The 22,148-nt window shown below is 45.8% G+C and overlaps 1 protein-coding gene and 1 long non-coding RNA gene across 3 annotated transcripts in view; one reads left to right on the top strand and one right to left on the bottom strand.

The window, feature by feature from the left end:
* NMNAT3 (nicotinamide nucleotide adenylyltransferase 3) overlaps positions 1 to 22,148 on the bottom strand; it is a 114,670-nt gene that overhangs the window by 5,331 nt on the left and 87,191 nt on the right. For both annotated transcript variants that reach the window (XM_011286148.4, XM_011286147.3), the window contains exons 3-4: positions 7,914 to 8,097; positions 2,949 to 3,031 (exon numbers count right to left, since the gene is read on the bottom strand). In XM_011286148.4, the coding sequence (XP_011284450.1) occupies positions 2,949 to 3,031; positions 7,914 to 8,097 (267 nt within the window). The remainder of the gene's footprint in view (positions 1 to 2,948; positions 3,032 to 7,913; positions 8,098 to 22,148) is intronic.
* Positions 1 to 22,148, top strand: part of LOC109491483 — an 80,563-nt gene that overhangs the window by 3,918 nt on the left and 54,497 nt on the right. The window lies entirely within an intron of this gene.

Raw genomic sequence — 22,148 nt, 5'->3', positions numbered from 1 at the left:
TTCCTAGAAGGGGAATATATCAAATAAAGGACATGAACGTTTTTAAAGCCCCTGATACATTTTGGTAAATTACAAAGCCCCCTTCTCATTCAACATAAACTTTCTTTTTAACAGTTACTTTAGAAGAGAGCAAGATGAACGGGAGTTAGGGTTTGAAGAGCAAGAAAGGGGATAAAGAACAAACTCCCCGCATTCCAGGGCCAAGCAGAATAGCCCCTAGAAAAATAAATCTGAAAAGAATGTGGGTGAGCTTTGGTGGAGGGAGGGAGAGAGTGAGCTCATCTCTGTGAAAGCCGCTGGGACTTGTTTCACAGGGAAGACGGGTCCAACCTGGGCCTAACAGGACAGATAGGTTTTTAGAAGGGGGAGCCAAGAAGGGGACGGGGAGGAGGGGCAGTCCAGGCCAAGAGCTGAGACAGGGATTCCGGAAGCCTGTGCAGGGAGATGAAGGGTGAGAGGCTGGAAGCCTCAGTGTGGCATCTCTCCCACATCACTGGAGGCTCCCTGCCCATCACTGGACCCTCTGGCATTCCCTAAGAGCAAGGGCTGCCCAGCACCCATGCTGTTTCCTTCCTTTGTGCCCTGCTCTGCTGCCTCTCTGCCAGAAATGCCCCAACTCCAGATAACCTACTGATCCCATGAGTCTTGGTGCAAGTGTCTCCTCCTCCAGGCAGCCTTCCTAATCCACATCTCGACTACCATTCACAGCCTGTCTCTAGCTTAGGTCAAAGGTTGGGGTGGAGGGCTATCTTTGTTCTCCTCCTGAGTCTGGAGCCTGGTCTGGGGAGGTGCTCAGACAGTGTTCTTGAACCCTGGTGAGAGTAGCTGCTGAGCCAGAGATGATTCAGAAAGAAGGCTGAGAATGAACACGCCTGTGCTCATGACTGGGGGACAGGGGGGAAGCGAGGCAGACAGACCAGAAGAATACAATGAATATTGCAAAGATGCTGTAACTCCTCCTCAGATTCCTACTCTAGTGCACAGTTCCCCAAATGGGCTGTAAAGCAAATCCCAGAGTGCCTGTTAGACATCCAGATTCCCGGGCCCCATTTCCACTCAGGAGGTCTGGTGTGTGGCCTGGGAAGCATGATAAGCCTCACAGGTGATTCTGCTGTGAGTGGTCCTTTGACCAGTGTTTGGGGCCTGCTGCATGATATTTTTAGGGCCCCCTGGCATTTTTGAGTCCTTTTAAAAGAGAGTTTCCTAATCTGTGTTCGGGGGCGGGGGGCACTAGTTCTGAGAAATTATCAGTATGTGTTAGAAAGGGTCCCATGATTAGTGATGATGGCGGCAAGCTAGTTCCCTTTCTGGTAGAGTCACAATGCACAGGGTCATGGTAAAGACTCTGAAAAATCCTGCAGCAAAGAAGCCATTTTAGGTTGGTTTGACTGTGACGCTCCCAAGCACTTCTGATCTGGAACTAGCATCCCACCTCCCACAGCTGGGAGACCCTTGTTAGGAAACCCCCCAGATGGGCCTGCTGGGGTTTCAGCCCAGTGTGACCAGTGTCACATCCTGCCCTTCCATCACTGGGTGCTCCCGTTTATTCGCATGAGGGGCGAATAAACTTGACCCAGGGTACCAGGACTGCCATTAGAGAGGGAAGGTCCTTTGGAATCACAGCTGACAAGGTTCCATCAAACACCAGGAGTTGACAACACAGTAGAAACCCAGGGTTACAAACTGAAAGGACAATCCACGTGGACTTTTGACAGCACTTGGTGCAGGGAGGAGGCACGTGGGAGACCTGCGGGCTGTCTGACGGTACAGTTCTATTCCTGCTCAGTGACGTGGTCTTCTCTTGCCTGTCTTTTGGCTTTATTTTCAAACTACTCTAGATGTTAGATATTACCGCCTTCCTGGTTTCCTGGTCAGTCAGTGCGGCTGGAATCCACAGGGACCCATTAGAGGAAGCTGGAATGTGCTGAGGTTGTGGCAGGTGGTGTTTCCACACCATTGGCCACCAAGCGTGGCTATGAGGCTCCTGGCTGGTGCGGGGGGAGGGCCCTTGCAGGACCGTTCTCGAATATTCTAAGTGCAGGTAGGCCATTCAGGTGAGCTGGTGCCTGAGGAGTGCCCGTTGGTGCAGCTGGCAGTCTGGGGAGACATGTGGTCTCCTGGCCCCTGGCCCCTGAGGCCACCAGCAAGTGGGGTGGGCCCTGGCAGGCTGTCACCGGAGGGGGCTGGCAACACACAGGCAGAGCTTGGGGGCCTGCCTAGCCTTCTCTGGCTCTCAGCATATCCCACCAGAGGGACAGGGTGAGGGTATGTAAGGAGAGACTGACCTCATTCCTTTCTCACCACGCTGATCCGTGAGCCCACATGACACAGGACCACCCTGTTTGTTTTGGTTACGTTGGTTGCGAATCTTTGTCTGGAACTGGCGACAGCTGCATATTTACCGTCCTTACAAGCACGGTTGGCACTATCTCTGCTGTAGGTGTGGGCAGCGGTGTACCTCTGTTGTGGGTACACATGTACACACACGTGTTGCGCAGCAGGTGTGACCGCGGCTGTCCGGCAACACGCGAAAAGTACGATGAAAGTGGGCTCCAAAAAAAAAATCCCCTTAGAAACAGGTTTCCTCTTTTGAGGAAGCCAGTGAGGAACGTGGCTACAAGCGTAAGGGTTATAATAGCACAGTCTGTACTCAGGCTAAGGCTTTTAAAAGAACCAGGCGTCACTTACTAGTTTATCCCTGTGTAGCCCTGACTGTAATCCATGTCATGAGCACGAGTCACGAGGGTAAGTAAACTCCTTTGAGGCAGAAAATCTTAAATTAGTGTTAACGATTTACAAGGGGTGGTGGCCGATTGTTTAATTTGACCCTTCAATCTGGGAAGTGTCACCCCCAACCAGGGAAGTCTCAAAATCCTTAGCTGTGCTTAGGAATTGGCTCTCGCACGGATCCCTGACGTCTCTCCCTCTGACGGACAAGGTGCACCCACCTGTCGGGGCCAAGGAGTGAGCCCTGCCATGGTCCGGGCCTTCCGTCTGGGGCAGAGATCTGAGCAGTTCACTGTGATGATGCCTGCATTGCAAACACACGGGCTCAGGACGTATCCATCCCGCAAAGCCACCCAAGGGTCTCAGTTTTTAAGTCTCAACCTGCTTTTGTCCATTTTAGGCAGGTAGCTCATTCCCCAGGTGTTGGTGGGGGGCCTACCATGTGCCAGGCCTGTGCCAGGTGCTGGGACACAAAGCATGTGTGATTGGGACCTCTTGACCATGGATTGCCTTCTTGTGAGCCCTGGTGAAAGGGGCAGGGTGTGGGGATGAGCATTTTTCTACTTTTTTAACATTGTCTTCAATACCTCACTTAGAAAAAAAAAACAAACAAACAGTTGAGAAGGGATGAAGGATATGGGCTCTTAGAAGCAGACAGACCTGAGTTCAAAATAAAAAATTTCATTAGTATTTCAGAACTCCACGGGGGTGAGGACTAAGAGTCTGGCTTAGAGCCAGACTGCCTGGGCCCCAGCTCAGCTCCCCCAGAGGCCAGCTGGGCGACCCTGGGCATGTGTCTCTAGGTCTCTGTGTGGATGGTTCAGCACCTGTGTAATGAGGGATAACCTGTGATAATCGTGTGTGCCTCTCATGGGTGGTCACAAAGATGAAAGGAGTGCAAAGTGCTCTGAACAGTGAGCAGGACAGAGCAACAGGTTAGCATTTCAGATCTGATTAGACGTACACCATCTTGGCATGCCTGGGTCTTTTAGCAAATCAATGTGCCAATCAAGAGATACCTGATGAAACACAGGTTGTCACCATGTCTTGTATCAATGCAATCTTCCACCTTCTACCTACTGTAGTATACATTTAGGAGGGCTGCGTTTGGGAGAGAGCAGTGCCTGGTGGAAAAAACAGGGGCTATGCAGCCCGGGTGGGTTCGAGTTTCGGTTTTCTCGCCTGTGTGACCTTCAGTGAGTCACTGACACTCTCAGAGCCTCACTGACCTCATCTGTGTATTAGTCATGATGGAAGTTAATGCCGATCTCTTTTCTGCCAAGTACCACAGGACCATGAGAGAGAAAGTGCCTCTACCCTGCCAAATGCTGGGCAGGTGGCTCACTGCTGAGTATCGCTTGGGGGAAGGCATAGTATAAAGGTTAAACTTTAGAATTAGACTGCTTGGTTGGAATTCTGCTTCCAACTAGTGGCTGTGAATCTTGGTGGGTTCCTTAAGCAATCTGCCTCCGGTTTTGTCATCTGTAGAATGGGGGACGATGACCACACCCACCCCTGTGGGCCATGCTGAGGATTAAGGGAGGAGCTTAGCACTGGCCCATCCACAGAAAGTGTCCAACCAACATTAGCTGTTCTTATCATCATTACTGTCAGTGTGTGAATAGTGAGCTCATTGAAGTCACCTTAATATTCTTAGTTCAGTAACTGCTTACCTAAAGTCAGCTGAATTCAGGAACGGATGGAAGGAGTGGACGAATAAATACATTTGATTCTGGCCCAAAGTCCTTCCTGATATCTCAGACACTCAGTCGAGCCTTCTTAGGGCCTAGCTGCACTCTGTGTTTCCATCATTGTCTGCTTTCGTTTTGGTAAGCTTCGTGTCTGAGGATTCGCTCCTGAGTAAGTCTGGAATCTTGGAGCAGACTGAAGTAGGTGTGAGTCGCACCTCTACTTTCTAACTGTAGGGCCCTGCCTATGTTACTGACCCTTTCAAAGCCTCCATTTCCTCATCTGTAAAATGGGACCACACCCACCTACTCCTCAGAGTTGCTGAGGGGACTAGATAGGACATACCTGAAAAAGCCTGGAGCGCAGTAAGTGATCAGTAAAGGTGGTGATGGTCATTTTATTTTACTTACCTTGAAGCTCCTAGTTCAAGTTAACCCGACTTGGAATATTAGCTGGGTCTCTGAACTCTGATGCGTCAGTCATTATTTTCAGTGTCAAATGTCGCTACCTCACAGACCTCCACTCTGCCTTTGTAGGGCGGTGGCCATTGCTTCCTCTGGCTGTCTGCCTGAGTGGTGTCCCGGTGTGCCCAGCCCTGAGCCTGCGGGCTGACCCTGGGAGCAGGTTCTTTGTGTCCTCCGTGGCCCCACAGGTTTCCAGGGATGTCTGGTCAGAAGGTCATTGGGTCATGGTGGCAGGAACAAAGTTCGCCACACCGTGCCCTGACCTGTAGGTCACTGGTTTGAAGATAACCGTAAGCATGGCTTCAGAGTCAGACTAGGCTCCACTACTCGCTTATTTGTTTTGTGATGTTGATTAACCTAGCCTCTCTGAACCTCAGTTTATCTGTCAAATGAGGACAACATAAGATCACGCTTGCAAAGGGGTACATGAGATGACAGTAGTGATGATTGATGATGGACCACATCAAATGGCATTGTGACTAAGGACCTTCGACATGGGGAGATGGTGAGCAAACTAAGTTATCAAATGCCCTAAAAGCATAAAAACTGGCCTAGATTAAACAAAAAATTAGAATGAAAACAAGCAACCTGATAGGGAGAAAAAGAACCCTCAATGAACTCTACCGTGAATTTACTTCATAGTGACATTTGTCATAGTGACACTATTTGTCACTATGTTGTAAATTCACTGTTGATTCCATCAGAAAGATACGGAGCAAAGGGTGGGGTGGGTTTCTACCATGCTTTTGAAATCACCTCAGTTTACAAACACCAGATTTTCAATCTTAAAAAAAACGCGTTTGGTAATTTTAGGAAAGCATTAGCAATAACGTCTTCTAATGAAGCTCACTCCAAAAATTGAAAAAAAATGTAATCAGCTCTCTGATAAAACTATTGTCTCTTTATATCAACAGATTTTTAACCTTGGCTGCACAAAATAAATCATTTGGGGACCTTTTACAAAATACCCATGCCAAGACCCTACGCACAAGTCATAATCTCTGAGGTGGGGTAGGGGGTGGGGAATGAACGTTTTAAAAAGCTTCCCAGGCGATTCCTGCAGCCAGGGTCCACTGGTTTGGATGGATCTTGGTCCTAATCATAAACCTGATTCACGTACTTTGTGACTGAGGACGGTGGCCTCAATCCTGGCCACACACTAGAATCACCAGGGAGCTCTTAAAATTCTGATGCCCCACCCCAGACCAGTGACATCCCAGTCTCTGGGATAAGACTCAGGCTTCAGTACTTTTGAAAGCTCCCTCGATGATTCAGTGTGCAGCCAGGGCCGAGAAGCACTGAACTAAAGGATAGAGTAAAAAAAGAAAAAGAATGTGTTCAGTAACATCTCAGCACACGCCTGCATTTTGCAGCAGAAGCAGTGAAAATATTATGTAGTTCTGTGGTCCGTTCCTATTTACCCAGGAATGGCTTATCTGTTTGGATGATAAATTATGAGCCCGTGTTAGGGATGCAGGGAAGGTAGCTAGCATTCTTCAGCACCTACCATAAACCAGGTATTTTGGCCACATCATCCCATTTAATTCACACAGTACCCCAGAGAAGTGGGTGGTATCATCCCCGTTTTATTAGGTGAGGAACTGAGGTTCAGAGAGGCTAACTCGCTTACATCAAGTCACTGAGCTAGTAAACTGGGCTCCAAAATCTGGGCCCTAGGCCACACTGCCTCTCCCAGGGTGCAGGAGGAAAGGGTCTTTGTTTCCGACCACATGTTAAAGCTAAATGGCATGCTGGATTAGGTACTGTCTGCATTCTCCTCTGTTATCCTAGATATATGAGGGCTGGCTAGATTGCTTGTTCTGAAGGGATGATTCAGGTGTAAATTTGTTTTTTTTTTTTTTTAATGTGAAAAAAAGAGCAGGTATCCTAACAGTTATTTCACATTTGCTCTTCTTTTAATTTGCCAGCAGGTTCTGAAGTAGCTCTGAATTGCTGAATGCTTCTAGCTGGTTCTTTCCCAAGTGAAAGGCAAACGATCAGAACCGGCATGTGTAACTAAATGAACAAAATGTTTGCCTTTACTAAAAAAGGAAAGGGTAAACAGTTTTCAACCAAGTAACTTTGAAGATGAGTAAGAAATGAAAAGCTGAACAGATTTAGGATGAAAAGACCCACCAGTTATTTGACCTTCTCCCTTGTGCTTCCTATTCCCTGACAAATCCTAGTGTTTGCAAATAGATAAAAGACACAGCCCACACAGTCTGCAATCCCTTCCAGCCAGGCTGGCTGTCATTAGTGACAGGCAGGGCCCCCCTCACCATCCCCTCTGACAGCCAGGCCGGGTGGGTCTTCTGGTTCCTCTACCAAACTCCCAGGAATGCTTCCCAGACACAAGTCAGTGACCCACTGTCCGAACACACAAGACTCTCCGGGCCTTTAAATAGCAAATTACTTAGGCTAAGTGCTAAAAGCAGTTCCAAAAGGAAAAAAAAAAAAAAAATCCTGAGCAACTCCTTCTAGATTTATAGCTTCTTTTTTTCAATTTTACATAAAAGTCTGGATTTATAGAACCTGGATTTGTACAATTAGAAGAGAGGGCTTATTGCGTAGATGTAATTTTCAACCTAGTCAATGGTGACAATGATAAAGGGTCCCACTTACTGAATATTCTTACGGGGTTCTGTGTCAGAAGTTCTTACATTTAAAACATCCTCTTAGGTTTTTATGGTCCCCATTTTGCAAGCGAGAGATGTGTCTCAGAGAACTTAAGTGCCTCGTCACACATCTATTCGGTGGCGGCCCTGAAGCCCGAGGATACAGCCGTCTGAAACAAGATCGGGTGTTCCCAGAAAGTGTGTCCGGAAGGGTGGTGGGTTGTGATTTTTCCACTCGGGACCTCTTTGAGTGTGTCTGTTTGTCTCTCTCCCTCTGCAAAGAAGCACTGCTGGGATTTTGGCTGAGAAAGCCTGGCTGAAGCCCCACTTGAGCCTTGGTCCCTGCCTTTCGGCCACTGGGCTCTGCAGATAGGTCCCGTGGCCTCTGGTCATCACACAAAAGCATGCTCACTCTTACCTCAGCACCTTCACCGTCTCCATCCACTGCGCCTGCTCACTCTCCCAGGGGTCCACCCGGATCCAGTCGGACGTCTGCAGGGCCAGCCGGGCCATGGCCACCCGGTGGTGGGCAGCCACGAGGTCTTTCTTTCTGTAGTTGTCGTTGACAGGAGAGATGATGCCCCCGATCACCTTGTACATTCCTAGGCAAGGGAGAACAGTGATGTTGTGTGTGCCAACACTGACTACCCAGTGGCCTGAAATCAGGCGGGTACAAAAGTACCCTGCCCCTGAGTGGGAGCAGACTCTGGCATTCTCCCCTGTGGGGCAGCCCCCTCAGGCAAGGATAAAGTCTGCCTCAGGGGCCGTGTGCTTCTCTAGAGTCGTCTACAGCCAGAGTAATATTTCTCCTGAGAGCAAGGCTGTGAGGGTGTGGCCAGACAAGGCTTCCAGATGGCAGTGTGGACAGTTAGGGTCAGAATATGTTGAAGGAACATCACGACTTCCTCCTATGGAGGACTCAACAGAGGCGCTAATATCCTCTAATCATGTATGGGGCAATAGTTATATGTAGTTGTTTAGCCACCATTGGGAGTCTCGTGAATCAAAGATGACAGGATGGAGTCGGGCACTGACAGGTAGGGGGGAGGTGGGAAGTAGATGGGAAATGGTGGGTCTACTTTGGGAAAGACGTGGGTTGTGGGACTGGAGAAAGGAACACTTTAAGTTTGCAGCCACAGGGAGACTGTGGAGGCTGCAGAGATCCAGCATGGAAAGAGTATGGACAGGACTCAAAGAGCCTGGGGTGGGGGCTCTGGCGTCCGTCACTTAGTAGTGCACCCTAGGCAATTACCGGCCTATGGGAAAATAAAATACGTAGTCATTTGAACTTCAGTTTTCCTGGATGTAAAATGGGACCACACCTGTTTGGCAGGGGCTTGTGGTAAGGCTAGACATTAGGTAATGCTTCTGCAGTGGGATGGTATTTTGTCTTAGTATGTAATATATATTTTTAAAAACTGTATTATGAAACATAACATGCATATAAAAGAACATGAAACACACATGGCTTGACAGAGAGTTATAAAGTATATCCTGCTTTCATCATCACCTAGGTGAAGATACAGCACTTCTGGCATTCCACATGTTTCCTACTGCAAGCCCCACTGTGACAGAATTTAATCACTCTTCCTACTGTTACACTATTAATTTTCTTTCCTTTATAGCTTTACCATGTAGTTACGCAGCCTTAAAAAAACATAGCTTCATTTAGCTTCTGAAACTTTTATAAAGGGAATCACATGAATATATACTTTGGTTAAGCCTTTTACGCTTTATGTAAATAACATTCCTGTAATCCAACCAGGTTTACTGCCACATAACCTTCCATTACAAGATTATATACTAAATAATTGATCTCTTTTACTTTGATGGACTTGGTGTGAGTCTGGCTTTGGATGATTACAAACCACACTGCCTCAGGACATTCTTCCACAAGGCTCCCTCCGCACACGGGCACACGTTCTTAGGACACACACCTAACAGCGGACCCGCTGAGTCATACGGTGGGTGTAAGCATATCTGCGGTGTTGCTAGATCATGTCGGAAGGTTTTCCAAAGCGGCTGTAGCTACTGACCCTCCACCAGCCGTGCAAGAGTTCCATGCAATGCCACATGAGGTCGTTGTCAGGATTTTCCCAATCTGATGGACGTGGTCATATCTCTGTCCTTTCAATGTTCATTTTCCTGCTTACCAATGAGGCCGAGCGTTTATTCATATATATTATTAAACATTCAAGCTTAAATTTTTGTGAAGTGTCTGTTCAAATCTTTTGGCCATATTTTGGGTCGTCTGCTGATTTTATCATTGATTTGTGGAGTTCTTTATATATTCCAAATACTAGCCTTTTGGGCTTGGTTATAGGAGTCATAAATACCCTCTTGTTTTATGGCTTGTCTTACTATTCTTTTTTATGGAATCCTTTCAAAATAGAAAAAAAAAAGAGAAAAAGTTCTTAATTTTAACGTAGTTGGGTTATTAGCTTTTTCCTTTATGGCTAGTGAATTTTGTGTTATGAAGACATTTTCCTGTATTATCTCATAAAAGGTTTACAGTTTTGTTTTTTCACATTTGGGTCTTGGTGCGTGATGTGAATCCTATTCAGTTATTTTTCGTTTGGGTAGTCAATTATTCTAGCAATGTTTACCAAGAAGACCCCGTCCACTCTGCTGCTATGTGTCACCACCCACGTCGAATGTCAAGTGTCCACCTGTGCAAAGGTGTGCTTCTCTTCTCCTCTGTTCTATTGCTCTATTTCCTGTCCCCGTACAACATCACACTGCTTTGCCGAATATAGCTTTATTATACATCTTGATACCTGGTTCTTCTTCCCACCTGCTCTTCAAGAATGTCTTGGCAATTCGTGACTTTCTGTATTTTCCATATTAATTTTATTTTATTTAAAAAATTTTAATGTTTATTTTTAAGAGAGAGAGAGAGAGAGAGAGAGAGAGAGCGAGCGAGCAGGGGAGGGGCAGAGACAGAGGGAGACACAGAATCTGAAGCAGGATGCAGGCTCCGAGCTGTCAGCACAGAGCCTGACGCGGAGATCAAACTCATGAACCGTGAGATCAGGACCTGAGCCGAAGTCAGACGCTCAACTGACTGAGCCACCCAGGCGCTCCTGTATTTTCCGTATAAATTTTAGAATGAGCTTGTCAAGTTCCACAGATGAAACACCTCCTCTTGTCCCTGCCCCACCCCAAAAAACCCTGCTGAAATTTTGATAGGAACTGAACTGAATTTATAATTCAATTTTGGGAGAATTCATGTCTTTACAATTTTTTAGCCTGCTGATCCACAAGCATTATATATCTTTCCTTTTATTTGGATCCCCTTAAATATACCTAAATAAAGTTTTATGGTTTTTCTTGTAGAGCACTTAAACATCTTTTATAAGGTTTATTCCTAGACACTTGATTTTTTGGATGCCACTGTAAATGGCATTTAGAAAATACTTTTTATTCCATTTGTTGCCAATCTATAGAAATAGAATTGATTTAGGCATCTTGGATGCATATCCAGTAACCTTGCTAAAGTTTATTAATTCTAATAATTTTTCTGTATAGTCTTTTGAATCTTCTATGTCCAAAATATACCATCTGAAAATATGGACAAATTTGCTGTATTTCCAATCCCTCCACCTTTTATTTGTTTTTCTCACGCCGTTGAAGACCGCTAGCATGATGGATGCCAAATACAGGTGGTATTAGCGGGCCTCCTTGCCTTTTTGCCGATATCAGAGGCAAACTTTTGACTTTCAGTATTACATATGATGTCTGCTGCAAGTTTTCTATAGATATCCTTTTTAGGTTGTAGCAGAGATAATGCCACGTGTTCATTAAAACTCTTCCCCGCCACCCCCTCCCCCTTCTTTCTGGGCACATAGAAAGCTAATATATCTGTTCTTCTTGAAATTAGGCCGGGTTTATGTGATCTCACTGAGTTACAGTCAGTGGGGTGTGGGTGGAAGTGATGTACGCCCCATCTAGACTTGGCCACAAAAACTCTTGTAGACTCTCCAACTCTCTCATAGTGGATCTGAAAGCCATAACAAAGGAGGCAAAGCCATGGGTGGGTCCTACTGGGACCCCTGAGACACAGCTGGGCAGGGAAGCGCTCTGTAGCTCTTCAGGATCTACATGGGATTTATGAGAAGGAAACGTTATCTAATGTGGTAAATTCTTGAAATGACCCTGGCCTATCCTGACAAATAACGTGTATGTTACTTTAACGGACATTCCCAGATATTCCTAGTTTAAGAGTTTTTGTCAGGGGTGCCTGGGTGGCTTAGTCGAGCAGGTTAAGTGTCCAACTTCAGCTTAGGTCATGATCTTGTGGTTTGTGAGTTCGAGCCCCGTGTCCGGCTCTATGCTGACAGCTCAGAGCCTGGAGCCTGCTTCGGATTCTGTGTCTCCCTCTCTCTCTGCACCTCCCTGCTCGTACTCTGACTCTCTTTCTCTCTCAAAAATAAACATGAAAAAAAATTAAAACGAGCTTTGATCATAAATGAATTTTATCAAATGTTTTTTCTGCAACTCTTGAAACGATGGTGTGAATTTTGGATGCTGTTTTTGACTGCTTGCCGGTCAATGCCCTGGACTAATCATTTGTCAGGGGTGTCTCCCACGCATAAGATAGATATGCCCTCTTCCAGACAGACTTCATGTTTGTGTTTCCCAGGTCGCTAGAGTTATTAAAAGTCATGGATGACCTTAAATGAAGTTGTCGACTGAAGCTTCTTTGACTATTTCAGGCAAAGGGCTGCAAATCTGATCAAAGGTTGATGTGTGGCAATTTCTTCCTAGTGATATTTTATCCTTGCCTTTTTCTTCTTCTGCTTGCCTTAGTATCAGGGTTTCTCTGAAGTCCTCTAGGATTAGGGGAAGAAGGTGGTTTAAGATCTAGTTCACCTTGGCCTTGAAGGTGTAGCTCCTTGGGGGTCCCGCTTAATGTGGAAGAAGTTAGTATAAGGCTCCTCAGCTTGGGAGGGCTCCAGCCTTTGAATTCTTTCCTTCTCGGCTTATATGGCCACTGATTCAAAGCTTAAGTGAGCAGTATTGGCAAGTGCCCACAGGGCACGAGTGGCTCTGATGTTCTAATAGCCCGCTTACCTCCTTGGCTACAGGTGTTCTCTCAGCTGCTCTCAGACATCCCTGCTTTTTGGCTTTAACAATGAAGTTTGAAAAATGTTCTACCCACCGTTTATTTTTGCTTTGCTGGGAGAATTGATCCAAAGAGGACAGCCTGACCACCCCCTGGAAGTTGAGAGTTCTTGGATGCAATTTTCCAGCTCTGTTAAACCTGGTTGCCCCAGGCCCCTCCTTCCTGGAGGCTGAGGCATCTGTTGTTTCCCGGGGAATGGCAGACCCAGCTGAGAGTAAGGAGAGGATGTTCATCTTTTGACTTCTGGAACGGGATCCTAAGACTCATTTCAGAGGAACACTTGTGTGAAGGTTAAAGCTTTCATTTTGTAAGAATCGGGCTTTGTTGAGAAAGATTTATCTACGTTTTAAAAGTTACCCTAAAAAAAAAAAAAAAAAAAAAAAAAACCAGAGTCTGGGCAGTCAGAGCACACAGTTTTACTAAAATCTGTAGAGTGGTTAAGAAGAAGAGAATATGAAAATGGAAAGGAAAAGTCGCTTCTGGGCTGAGGGTGGGGTCGGTGGTGGAATGAGCAGCAGGCATAGGGAAGAACCTGGTAGAAAAGGTGTGTGGTGACCAAGAGTTTAGACCGAAGTCGAGGCCTGCTCCCTGCACCCTCTTACCCCTCAGAGACAGAGCCTTCTGTGTGTTGGGTGGGGGAGGGCAGAGTTAAGGAGCCTGGTTAGTTTTGGAGACTGTAAAGCAGGCGGGCGGGCATTTTGCTTCCCACCTGGACTTGTAGGGGGAGACCATCGTGCTCTGCGCCAGTATAGTGGCATGGCCTCAGTACAGTGGGACTGCCAGTCTTCAGGAAATATCCCCTCCTCTGCTTTCCAAGTCCCCCTCAGCTTCTGCAGGGCATGGCAGAGATCCATAAAAGTTCTCCAGGCTGTTTGAGAGGAGGAGTGAAAGGGGCTGAGAATGAGAAGTCAGCGGGGATACTTCTGGGGGGTGGGTAGGGCATACATGGCGTGCAGCCCAAGGCCAAGGACCATGGTGTTGTTAGTAACAGGGAGGGCCCAGGCACGGGCCCAGACAGCAGTGGTAGTGCCTTAGCCACAAGAAGCTGAGGAGACTTCAGAAGTGGAGGCAGAGAGGATAGAGGTCAAGGGCACCCCTCTAGGCTGGAGGGCATTCAGGGCCAGATGCCCCTTTTCAGATGCCAGGATGATAAAGCTACCTACGATGCTTAATTCACTCTTGGGAAAGTAGGCAGCAAAAGACTAACTTGATTAAAAATTGACCTGTAACAGAATAAATTTAAGATTAGAAGACATTTACCTTGACGTGGCAGATGTTTTCACCATTCATGGAAGTGGTGACTTAAGGGCAAGGTGAGTGTTCTAGAAAGCAAAGGAACTTCTATTCCTGCGTATCTGAGTTCCATGTGCTACACAGAGCATGTTAGTTCTTTTTCTTTCCTACTTTAAACAAAGTGGGGGCTGGTTTAAAAAAAAGTGGAAGCTAACTTCTGTTGAGTGCCAGCTTGCTTGGGAAATTTGCATACATTTAACCTTCTCGTTAGTCTGTTTTACTGGAGGAAACAGTGTGGGGCACCAGGCGGCCCTCCGAGCAACTCTGCTAGGATCTTGGGTACTCTGGTGTCACCTTTGATGGTTTAGCTCAACTTGATGGGGCAGGTGGTACAGTGGGAAAGCAATGCTGTGTTATAGCACCCAGGAGAGGAGAGTCAATAAAAATAACAAGGTAGGCTAAAACTCCTTCTTGCCCTCCAAATGGTTATGAGCTCAGGCCTCTTCCCTTTCCCACAATCCCATAATCCCAGTGTTGCCCCTCACGTGACCCTCTTTCCCCCTAGGGAAGATACAGTCGCTTCTCTGGCAACCCCACTGCTGCCCAGACACACCTCCATTACAGCCTTTGTAGAGTAAGACCTATTTGTCTTTTCCACGAGACTGATCGTTCTCTAAGGATGTGAACCTGACTTTTAATTCTGGGTAACAGGACTAGCACATCTCTTAGTAGGAAGCTATACTGTCCTTTCCCTGGGTTTACCACAGCAAGACATGGCTGTGACCTTAACATGGTGGACAGAATCCTTTATCTCCACTTCTGTTCTAACAAAGTGGCAATGAAGGAATAGAACACGTATGATGTCACGAGGGCCAACAGAGTGGGAACGGAGACAACAGTGCATGGGAAAGGTCGACAAAAGAGTAGAAGCTGGAGGGCTGATGTACAATGGTAACAGAGCAAGCAGAGTCTGCAGGAGGCTAAGGAGGTAGGAGGCAAGGTGCCCCGTGTGGCAGAAGCTCGGAGGGGCTCAGGAACTGGAGAAGGGGGTGCCAGAGTGCCTGAACACAGGAGGACCAGTTCAGAGTTTGCCTAAGGAGCCCTTAGATCCGATCACCTGCCTATTCTCCCATCCCGGCAGAAGGCCGGATGTCTGCCTTCTGCTGAGGTTGGGCCAGAGAGACCCCGGCCTCCCAGACACAGGCACAGGCACAGGAGAGAGGAGGAAGTACCATCCTTAAGACAGGAGGCTATAGTTTGGCTCCCAGAACACCAGACAGGAGATGTCTCTCTGGGGAACAGTCCCACCTAGGAGGGTGTCTGAAGACTCCTACAGGTCCTCACACCTAGGGGTCTTGTACCCAGGGCCTGATCGTACGGCCACGGGGCCTGCCAGCTGCACCCATATCCTCAGAGCTTCCAGCCAGCATTTAGGGCCTGATCTGCAAATATGAGTGGATAGCCTAAGGAGAGACAGGTTTTAGAAAGGTGCTGACCGTGCAAGACGGAGACCAAAACAACCACCGGGAGAAAAGGAACTTGGGGACACAAAGGCAGCTGATGCACAGAGCAAAAGGAAATTTCAAAAATCTCCAAATAATACTGTCAGGAGGAGAAGAGATGATGGCCCGTCCACGAAACAAGGGTGGGATGCTTTACAAGGGGCAATCAGAAAACAGGAGGAAACTTTTAGAATTGAACAGTATTCACCAACTGCCCGTTCCATGCCAGGTACTGTGCTAGGTGCCGGGGAAATACAATGGTGACGGAGCAGATCAATTCCTGTCCTCGTGGAACTTACATTCTGGTGGATGACAGCAGCAATAAAGTCAGTGAGTGGAAGAATCAGAAGATCAGTGTGAGGAAATTATATGCCAACAAGGCAAAATTAGAGGGCTGCCCCAGGAGGCCCAGCATCTAAGTGACAGATATTCCTGAGAGCGGACGGAGGGAGGCTAACACCAAAGAAATAATACAAATATTTTCCCAGACTAGAAGGACATAGTTCTCAGAACTGAAGACCCTCTGAGCCCTCAGCACGCTGAAGGAAAGGAAGTGCACACGCCGACACGCTGACAAGCCATTGCAAACCTTCAGACCATCAGGTTTAAGGAGAAGATTCCAAATGTTTCCAAAGAGAAAACCAGAGGTTGAACACACGGGACTGGGACCCAGGATAGAACTGGATTTCTCAACAGTGATTCTGGGATCCAGAAGACAGGGGAGCAAAGCCTTCCTCACAGGAAAGGAAAATTACTTCCAACCTGGAATTCTATATTCAGCCAAACAACCAAACAATTAGAACAGGGGTCAGCAAACCTTTCCTGTTCAGGGACAGATAGCCGATAGTTTAGATTTGGTCAGCCGCACACAATCTTTGTTGCACAGTCCTTTGTTGTTGTTGTTAAACAACCCTTTAAAAATGTAAGAAAACAACAACAACAACAAAAACAAACCATTCTAGCTGACAGAAAGAAGGAAAACAGACTGGGCCCAGAGTTGGCCCATGGGCTGTCGTTTACTGGCCTGTGAACTGGAGTATAGAATAAAGCCGTGTTCATATATATGCAAGGTCTCAGAAAATTGATCTCCTGTAGATCCTTTCTCAGAAAGATGCTGGAGGATGCACTCCACCCCCACAAGAGTAAACCAAAAGAAGCAGAAGGCACAGGATCCAAGAAACAAGGGTTCCGAACCAGGAGACAGGCAAAGGGAATCGCCGGGGAAACAGTGAAGGGAAATGCCGGATGACGGCACAGAGAGCCAGCCGTCCACGCGGGAGCTGAAGGCCTCTAGGAAGGGTATGAGTCTATTTATATACTAGGCCGAGTTTTGAAGATCTTTTGGAAAATTTGGGACTGAATTAGTTAGTGATAGGCATAAGGAACGTAAGGAAACACATAAATAATTATTAACTCTAGGAAGAGCCAAGGTTTATACGACAGGCAATGCAATCCTAGTTGTACTGCATGGCTTAGTTGATGCCATTTACAGACGTAAATGGGAACAATATTACTTTAACCCAGAGTTGTGAGCTCATCAATTTGGGAGCATGTGGTAGAGGTGAAGTGTGAGTGTGAGGGCAGAGGTGTGAAAGAGCTAAATCTTCATGGAAGCCGACAGATAATGTCTAAATCTGAAAAATCAAGAAACAGTATAAGCTTATTATGTAGATATAGGGAGACAAACAATAGGGAAAATAGCTAAAAAAGTCAAATGTGACTGCCCCGGGGAACCAGGAATGAGGGGAAGGAAGGGATGGAACAAAGTTACCGTAAGCCTTATAGCAACTTAACTTTAAGCCTATATGTTTAAAAATCTAGAAAATAAGTTTAACATGAATGTACTCTGTAGATGTATTTCAGTACATTGAAAAGTGTAAAGAATCAGAAATCAACCAAATGTATCCAAGAGGTTAATATTGTTTATATTTTGGTTGTCTTTTTCTTCTGTTTTTTCTTCATATAATATAAATGTTTGTGTCTTCTTTACTTAGATTATATCATAAGCATTTTCCTTGGCCATTAGCACTCTTAAAAACACCATTTTTAATGGCTGTATAATAATAGGATTAATCTATGTATCTATTTGTACCTGAATCAATATATTGTGACCATCTTTGTAGATCTTGGTTGCAACTTTTAGATACATTAGGAAAAAATTTTTTTTAAATGTTTATTTTTGAGAGAGAGAGAGAGACAGACTATGAGTGGGGGCGGGGCTAAGACAGAGGGAGACACAGAATCCGAAGCAGGCTCCAAGCTCTGAGCTGTCAGCACAGAGCCCGATGTGGGGCTCGAACCCATGAACTGAGAGATGGTGACCTGAGCTGAAGTCAGAGGCCCAACTGACTGAGCCACCCAGGCGCCCCACAGATACATTTTTAAGATAAATTATTAGAAAGGAAAACTAGTGGCTTGAAGATTTTGGGGGCTTTCGCTACCTCTTGCTAAACTGCTTTTCTGAAATCTTGAACAAGAGGAGACAGCCACCAGCATGGTATGAGAGAACCCATCTCACCCCATACTGGCTAGTGCTGGGATTACTCATTTAAAAACATCTTTGCCAATCTGCAGGAACTTTTTGCGGTTTACCATTTGCTTTGAAGATTATTTCTCGTGTGATTTTTATTCCTTATTAGACATGTGTGTCTCTCCTGTTGTGGACCACCTGTTCATACTCATTGCTCCTTTGTCTTTTTGTGTATGAAATGTTTCCCTATTGGGTCCGCCGGCACCTCATAGAGAGGATTCTCCTCCACGTCCTGTACCTCTCGTCCAACTCCAGTGTGGCTGCTGGGAATTTGGTGTGGATCTTCAACCAGCTCCGACCCCCCCCACGTCCACATGAACTAAAGCCTCAACTCAACTCAGGGACGCTTCTGTCCTTCCTCTGGCACTGTGCCTCTGCTCTACTTGCTGGCATTAATTCTTTACTGTCTCTTGGAATTTTCACGTCCTTATCTTTTTCTTGAGTTCTGGAAGAATTCCTCCGACTGTTCTGGTTCTCTGTTTCGTCTCCAGAGATCGCCTCCCTGCTGCCTCGTCTACACTGAGCTCTAATTTGGCACCCCAAATGCCATTCACTGTCCTCAGACTGCTCCTTTTCCCTACAGGTTGATTTTCTGCTGTGATCACATTTTTCTCTTGAATCTCATGGAGAACCAGAGATTCAATGATTTTATCTTCTTAAGTGGAGGGCCCCTTGGCCAGAATCCACAGGCTGGGACCATCTTAAGAAACACAGTTCCTTTTCATAGATCCGTTACTTTTCTCTGACTGGTTTCCTGCCTCCAGAAAGGTCTGTCTGTCCAGTATAGGCTGCTGGGTGGACCTGTCATAGACTGGCTAGGTCCCTGTTTAATTTTTTAATTTACAGCAGAAGGATAAAGGCAGCATTTAGGTTTACTCTGATTTTTATTTGAGGCTCAAAAATCCACTTGCTTGTGTAGTGCAAGGAGGGAGCTGTAGGTCACAGGAAATATCCATCGATGGGGAATTCTCCTCTTCTGAGGTTTATTTTTAGCTTTTTAAGAATGCTAAATATATACGGTAGGAACTCAAATTGACTTTTTTCTTTAAATACTTAAGGGACTGTCCCATGTCCTTTTTAAAATACTCTGTCTCTGCCACCACTCATTTTGTATTTGACTCACAAGACATTATTGATCTTTTTACGTAGACTTTGTGTTCCATAGGGCTGTCCAGAGTCAGTATCCTGATCATTTAATCACTTTTTAGAAATTACATTTTAACGCCTGATAGAGCTTTCTGAGCACTTGGTTAGTCTTCCAGGTGAACCTGGGGATACTTCTCTCAAGTTAAGTAAAGAAAAATAGCCACGGATGCTTTCCCTGGAAAGCCAATCAATAAATGACCATTCCCTTGAGGACCTGGTCATATTTGCATAAAGCGAAGTCTCTTAGGAGAGAGACGGGGCTGCTCCGGCCCATGCCCTTCACATTTCTAGTTCAGGTTGGCCCTGGGGACATGTGTCCTTGGTGGTTTATCCAGTGAATGATTTTTTTTCCTGATATTTTATATAACATATAGGTTATAGATGTTTTTATATATGTTATATATTACATGTTTTGTACAGTTATAAATATTTCATGACCTAGTATTGCCACTGATATGTAGGAAACTCTGTATTTTGGTTTGTTTATTTTTAATCTGGACTACCTTACTGAACGTATTAGTTCTGATGGGTTTTCAAATGCTTCTCCTGGATTTTCTAGGGATACAGTAATACCACCTGCAAATAATGAAAACCAAGTCTCCTGTCTATATTTCTTATTTTTGACTGATGCCATTAGAAAATAATGGTGGTGAGGAGGCATTCTTTCCTATTTCCTTGCTTCTGTGGGAATGCTTCTGAAGTGTTATGCCATTACACGTCATGCTAGAAAAGTATCCTTATAGTTCTAATTTACTAAGAGCTTAAAAAAAAATCCCCAAGTAGGTGTTGGATTTTATTGAATGACTTTTAAGTGTGTATTGAGATGATGATTTAGGTTCCATAAAAATATATTGTCTTAGTAATGCGATGTATTAATAGATATCTTTATGGTATATTGTCCTTGAATACCTGGGATAAATGCTACCTAGTCATGTTGAATTATTCTTTTATTAGCAATTTGATAACCTACTACTTTATATGGGTATTTTGCATCCCAGATTATATTGTTAAACACTAGCTGTAATGCCACAATATCCTTATCCAATTTTCTTCATTCTAGAAAATGGGTATGGTAGATTGAATTATTGGCCCTAATTCCTCACTCTGTCATTATAGTATTATACACACCCCGCCATAGCCTCACAAAGGCAGAATGTACTTCCCCACCCCTTGACTTTGGGCTTGGTCATGAGACTCCTTTCGGCTAACAGGATATTAGTAGATGTGAGATGAACAAAAACTCTAAACTTGCTTGCTTGGTAGGACTTGCGATCCCGTGCCTGTGCCATCTCCATGAGAATATGTGACATAATCACAATCCCTTCTATTTTCCTAAATCCAGAGTTATTTAAATAAACGAATGAGAATTTGATAACATGAATAGTTCGCGGCACTTAGCTGGTACTCAGTGATTGTCACTCCCTCCATCCTCTTGTCTGGTGCAGAAGCAGAGGAGGGAATGGTGGTAGGTTGTCTTTTTGGAAGACGATCACAATATTATCTCCCAGTGCACGCGTGCCCTTCTGGAACCCAATCGCTCCTCCATTGAAAGTCTGTGCCCCTCCCCCTTGGACCTGGGTGCACACTTGTGCATGTTTTACCCAGGGGTAGAAGTGATACTATGTGACTTCTGAGGCTAGGTCATAGAAATGCCATGCATGTCTACCTTATGATCTGAGGACACTTCATTTTGGAACCCAACTGCCAGGCTGTGAAGCCCAAACTAGCCTACGCAGAGAGACTCCACGATGAAGTGATAAAGCCACGTGTAAATGTTATGGTCAGCATCCCTGCCAATACCCAGCACTAACTGCCAGATGTGTGAGTGAAGAAGTCTCCGGATGACTCCTGATCCCAGCTCTCTAGTCGGTCCCAGTCTTTGAGGTCTTCCCGGAGGAGTTCCCAAATATCATGGGGCAAAGACAAATCATCCCCATTGTGCTGTGTCCAAATTCCTGACCCACCAAATTTGTGAGTGTAACAAAATGGTCAATTTATATCATTGAGTCTGGGGTGCTTTGGTACCTAGGCATAATAACTGGAATAGGAATGGAGGTCCGGAAAAGTCCTATCACTTTGCTGTGGTTACACTACCAGGAAATGGCAGGATTGGGATCTGGAGCAGGCCTGCCTGTACTTTTTCTGTGGCACTGTATGGGTGACTGACAGTGAGGTTCGGGGAGCCCTAAGCCGGCCAGAACTAGGGAGAGTACCACTCGGTATCTCCACCTCTGTGACTGCGACCCCAAACCAGGTCACTCTGGGGGATGACAGAGATTCACCCCCTCTAGAGCTGGCCGTGTCCCCCAGCAGGACTGGGCTTCTATAAAATGTTAATGCTACTTAAAATGCTAGCAGCCTCACAAACCATGAAGTAAGACTTAATGGCATTCCAAAGTGTAAAGACTTCATTATTACCACAGAGAATGCTTTGCACATTTATCAGCATTTTGTTAAGAATTACCATACACATTTAAAACAAAACTACACCTGTCCAAACAACTGGGAGAAGCATTAGGTAATGTTCAGGCTTGGCCGGCTTCTTCTACTGTCTCGTCCCCCCGGCACCCCCCACTTCTGCTCAGGGAAGTCCAGTATCCCTGCATACATGGGCACAGTCCAACCCTTCCCCGCTTCATGGCCCCTTCTGCCCGTTTTCTTCTTTCTTTGGTTGTGCTGCAAAGCACCTTGGGAGACAAGGCTTTGAAAAGCAAAAATCTTTTAAGAAACATCAGGAGCAAGTGTTGCAAATGCTGTGAGGAATCAAGTAAACAAGGAAAGGAAGCCAGAGGGGTGATAAGCCAGTTGAAAACAAAAAACAAAAAACCGGATCTCAATCAAATGGACCTGCACGCTTTTACAAAGAGCTTATTGTGATTGAACTTGGCCTCCAAGCTCAGTCTGGAAGACATGAGTTGGAAAACATGAAGCTGTTGAGGTTTTGAGGCCACCCTGGCACGCTTTTCCTTATTTTCTCCATCAAGTTCTGCCTTTTGGTTTGTTTCCTAAGCCAGATTGCTCTTAGCTCTCCTGGTCCCAGTGAACTTGAGACTGCCTTTTTATTGCTCTGCTCTGTGTGTTGCTGGCCAGAAGCACCCATCAATTTCAAAGGCCACT

Source organism: Felis catus, chromosome C2 (assembly GCF_018350175.1).
Source record: "Felis catus isolate Fca126 chromosome C2, F.catus_Fca126_mat1.0, whole genome shotgun sequence".
Classification (NCBI taxonomy): domain Eukaryota; kingdom Metazoa; phylum Chordata; class Mammalia; order Carnivora; family Felidae; genus Felis; species Felis catus.
Note: the sequence above shows the minus strand (reverse complement) of the source record. Positions and strands in the feature narration are given on the sequence as shown.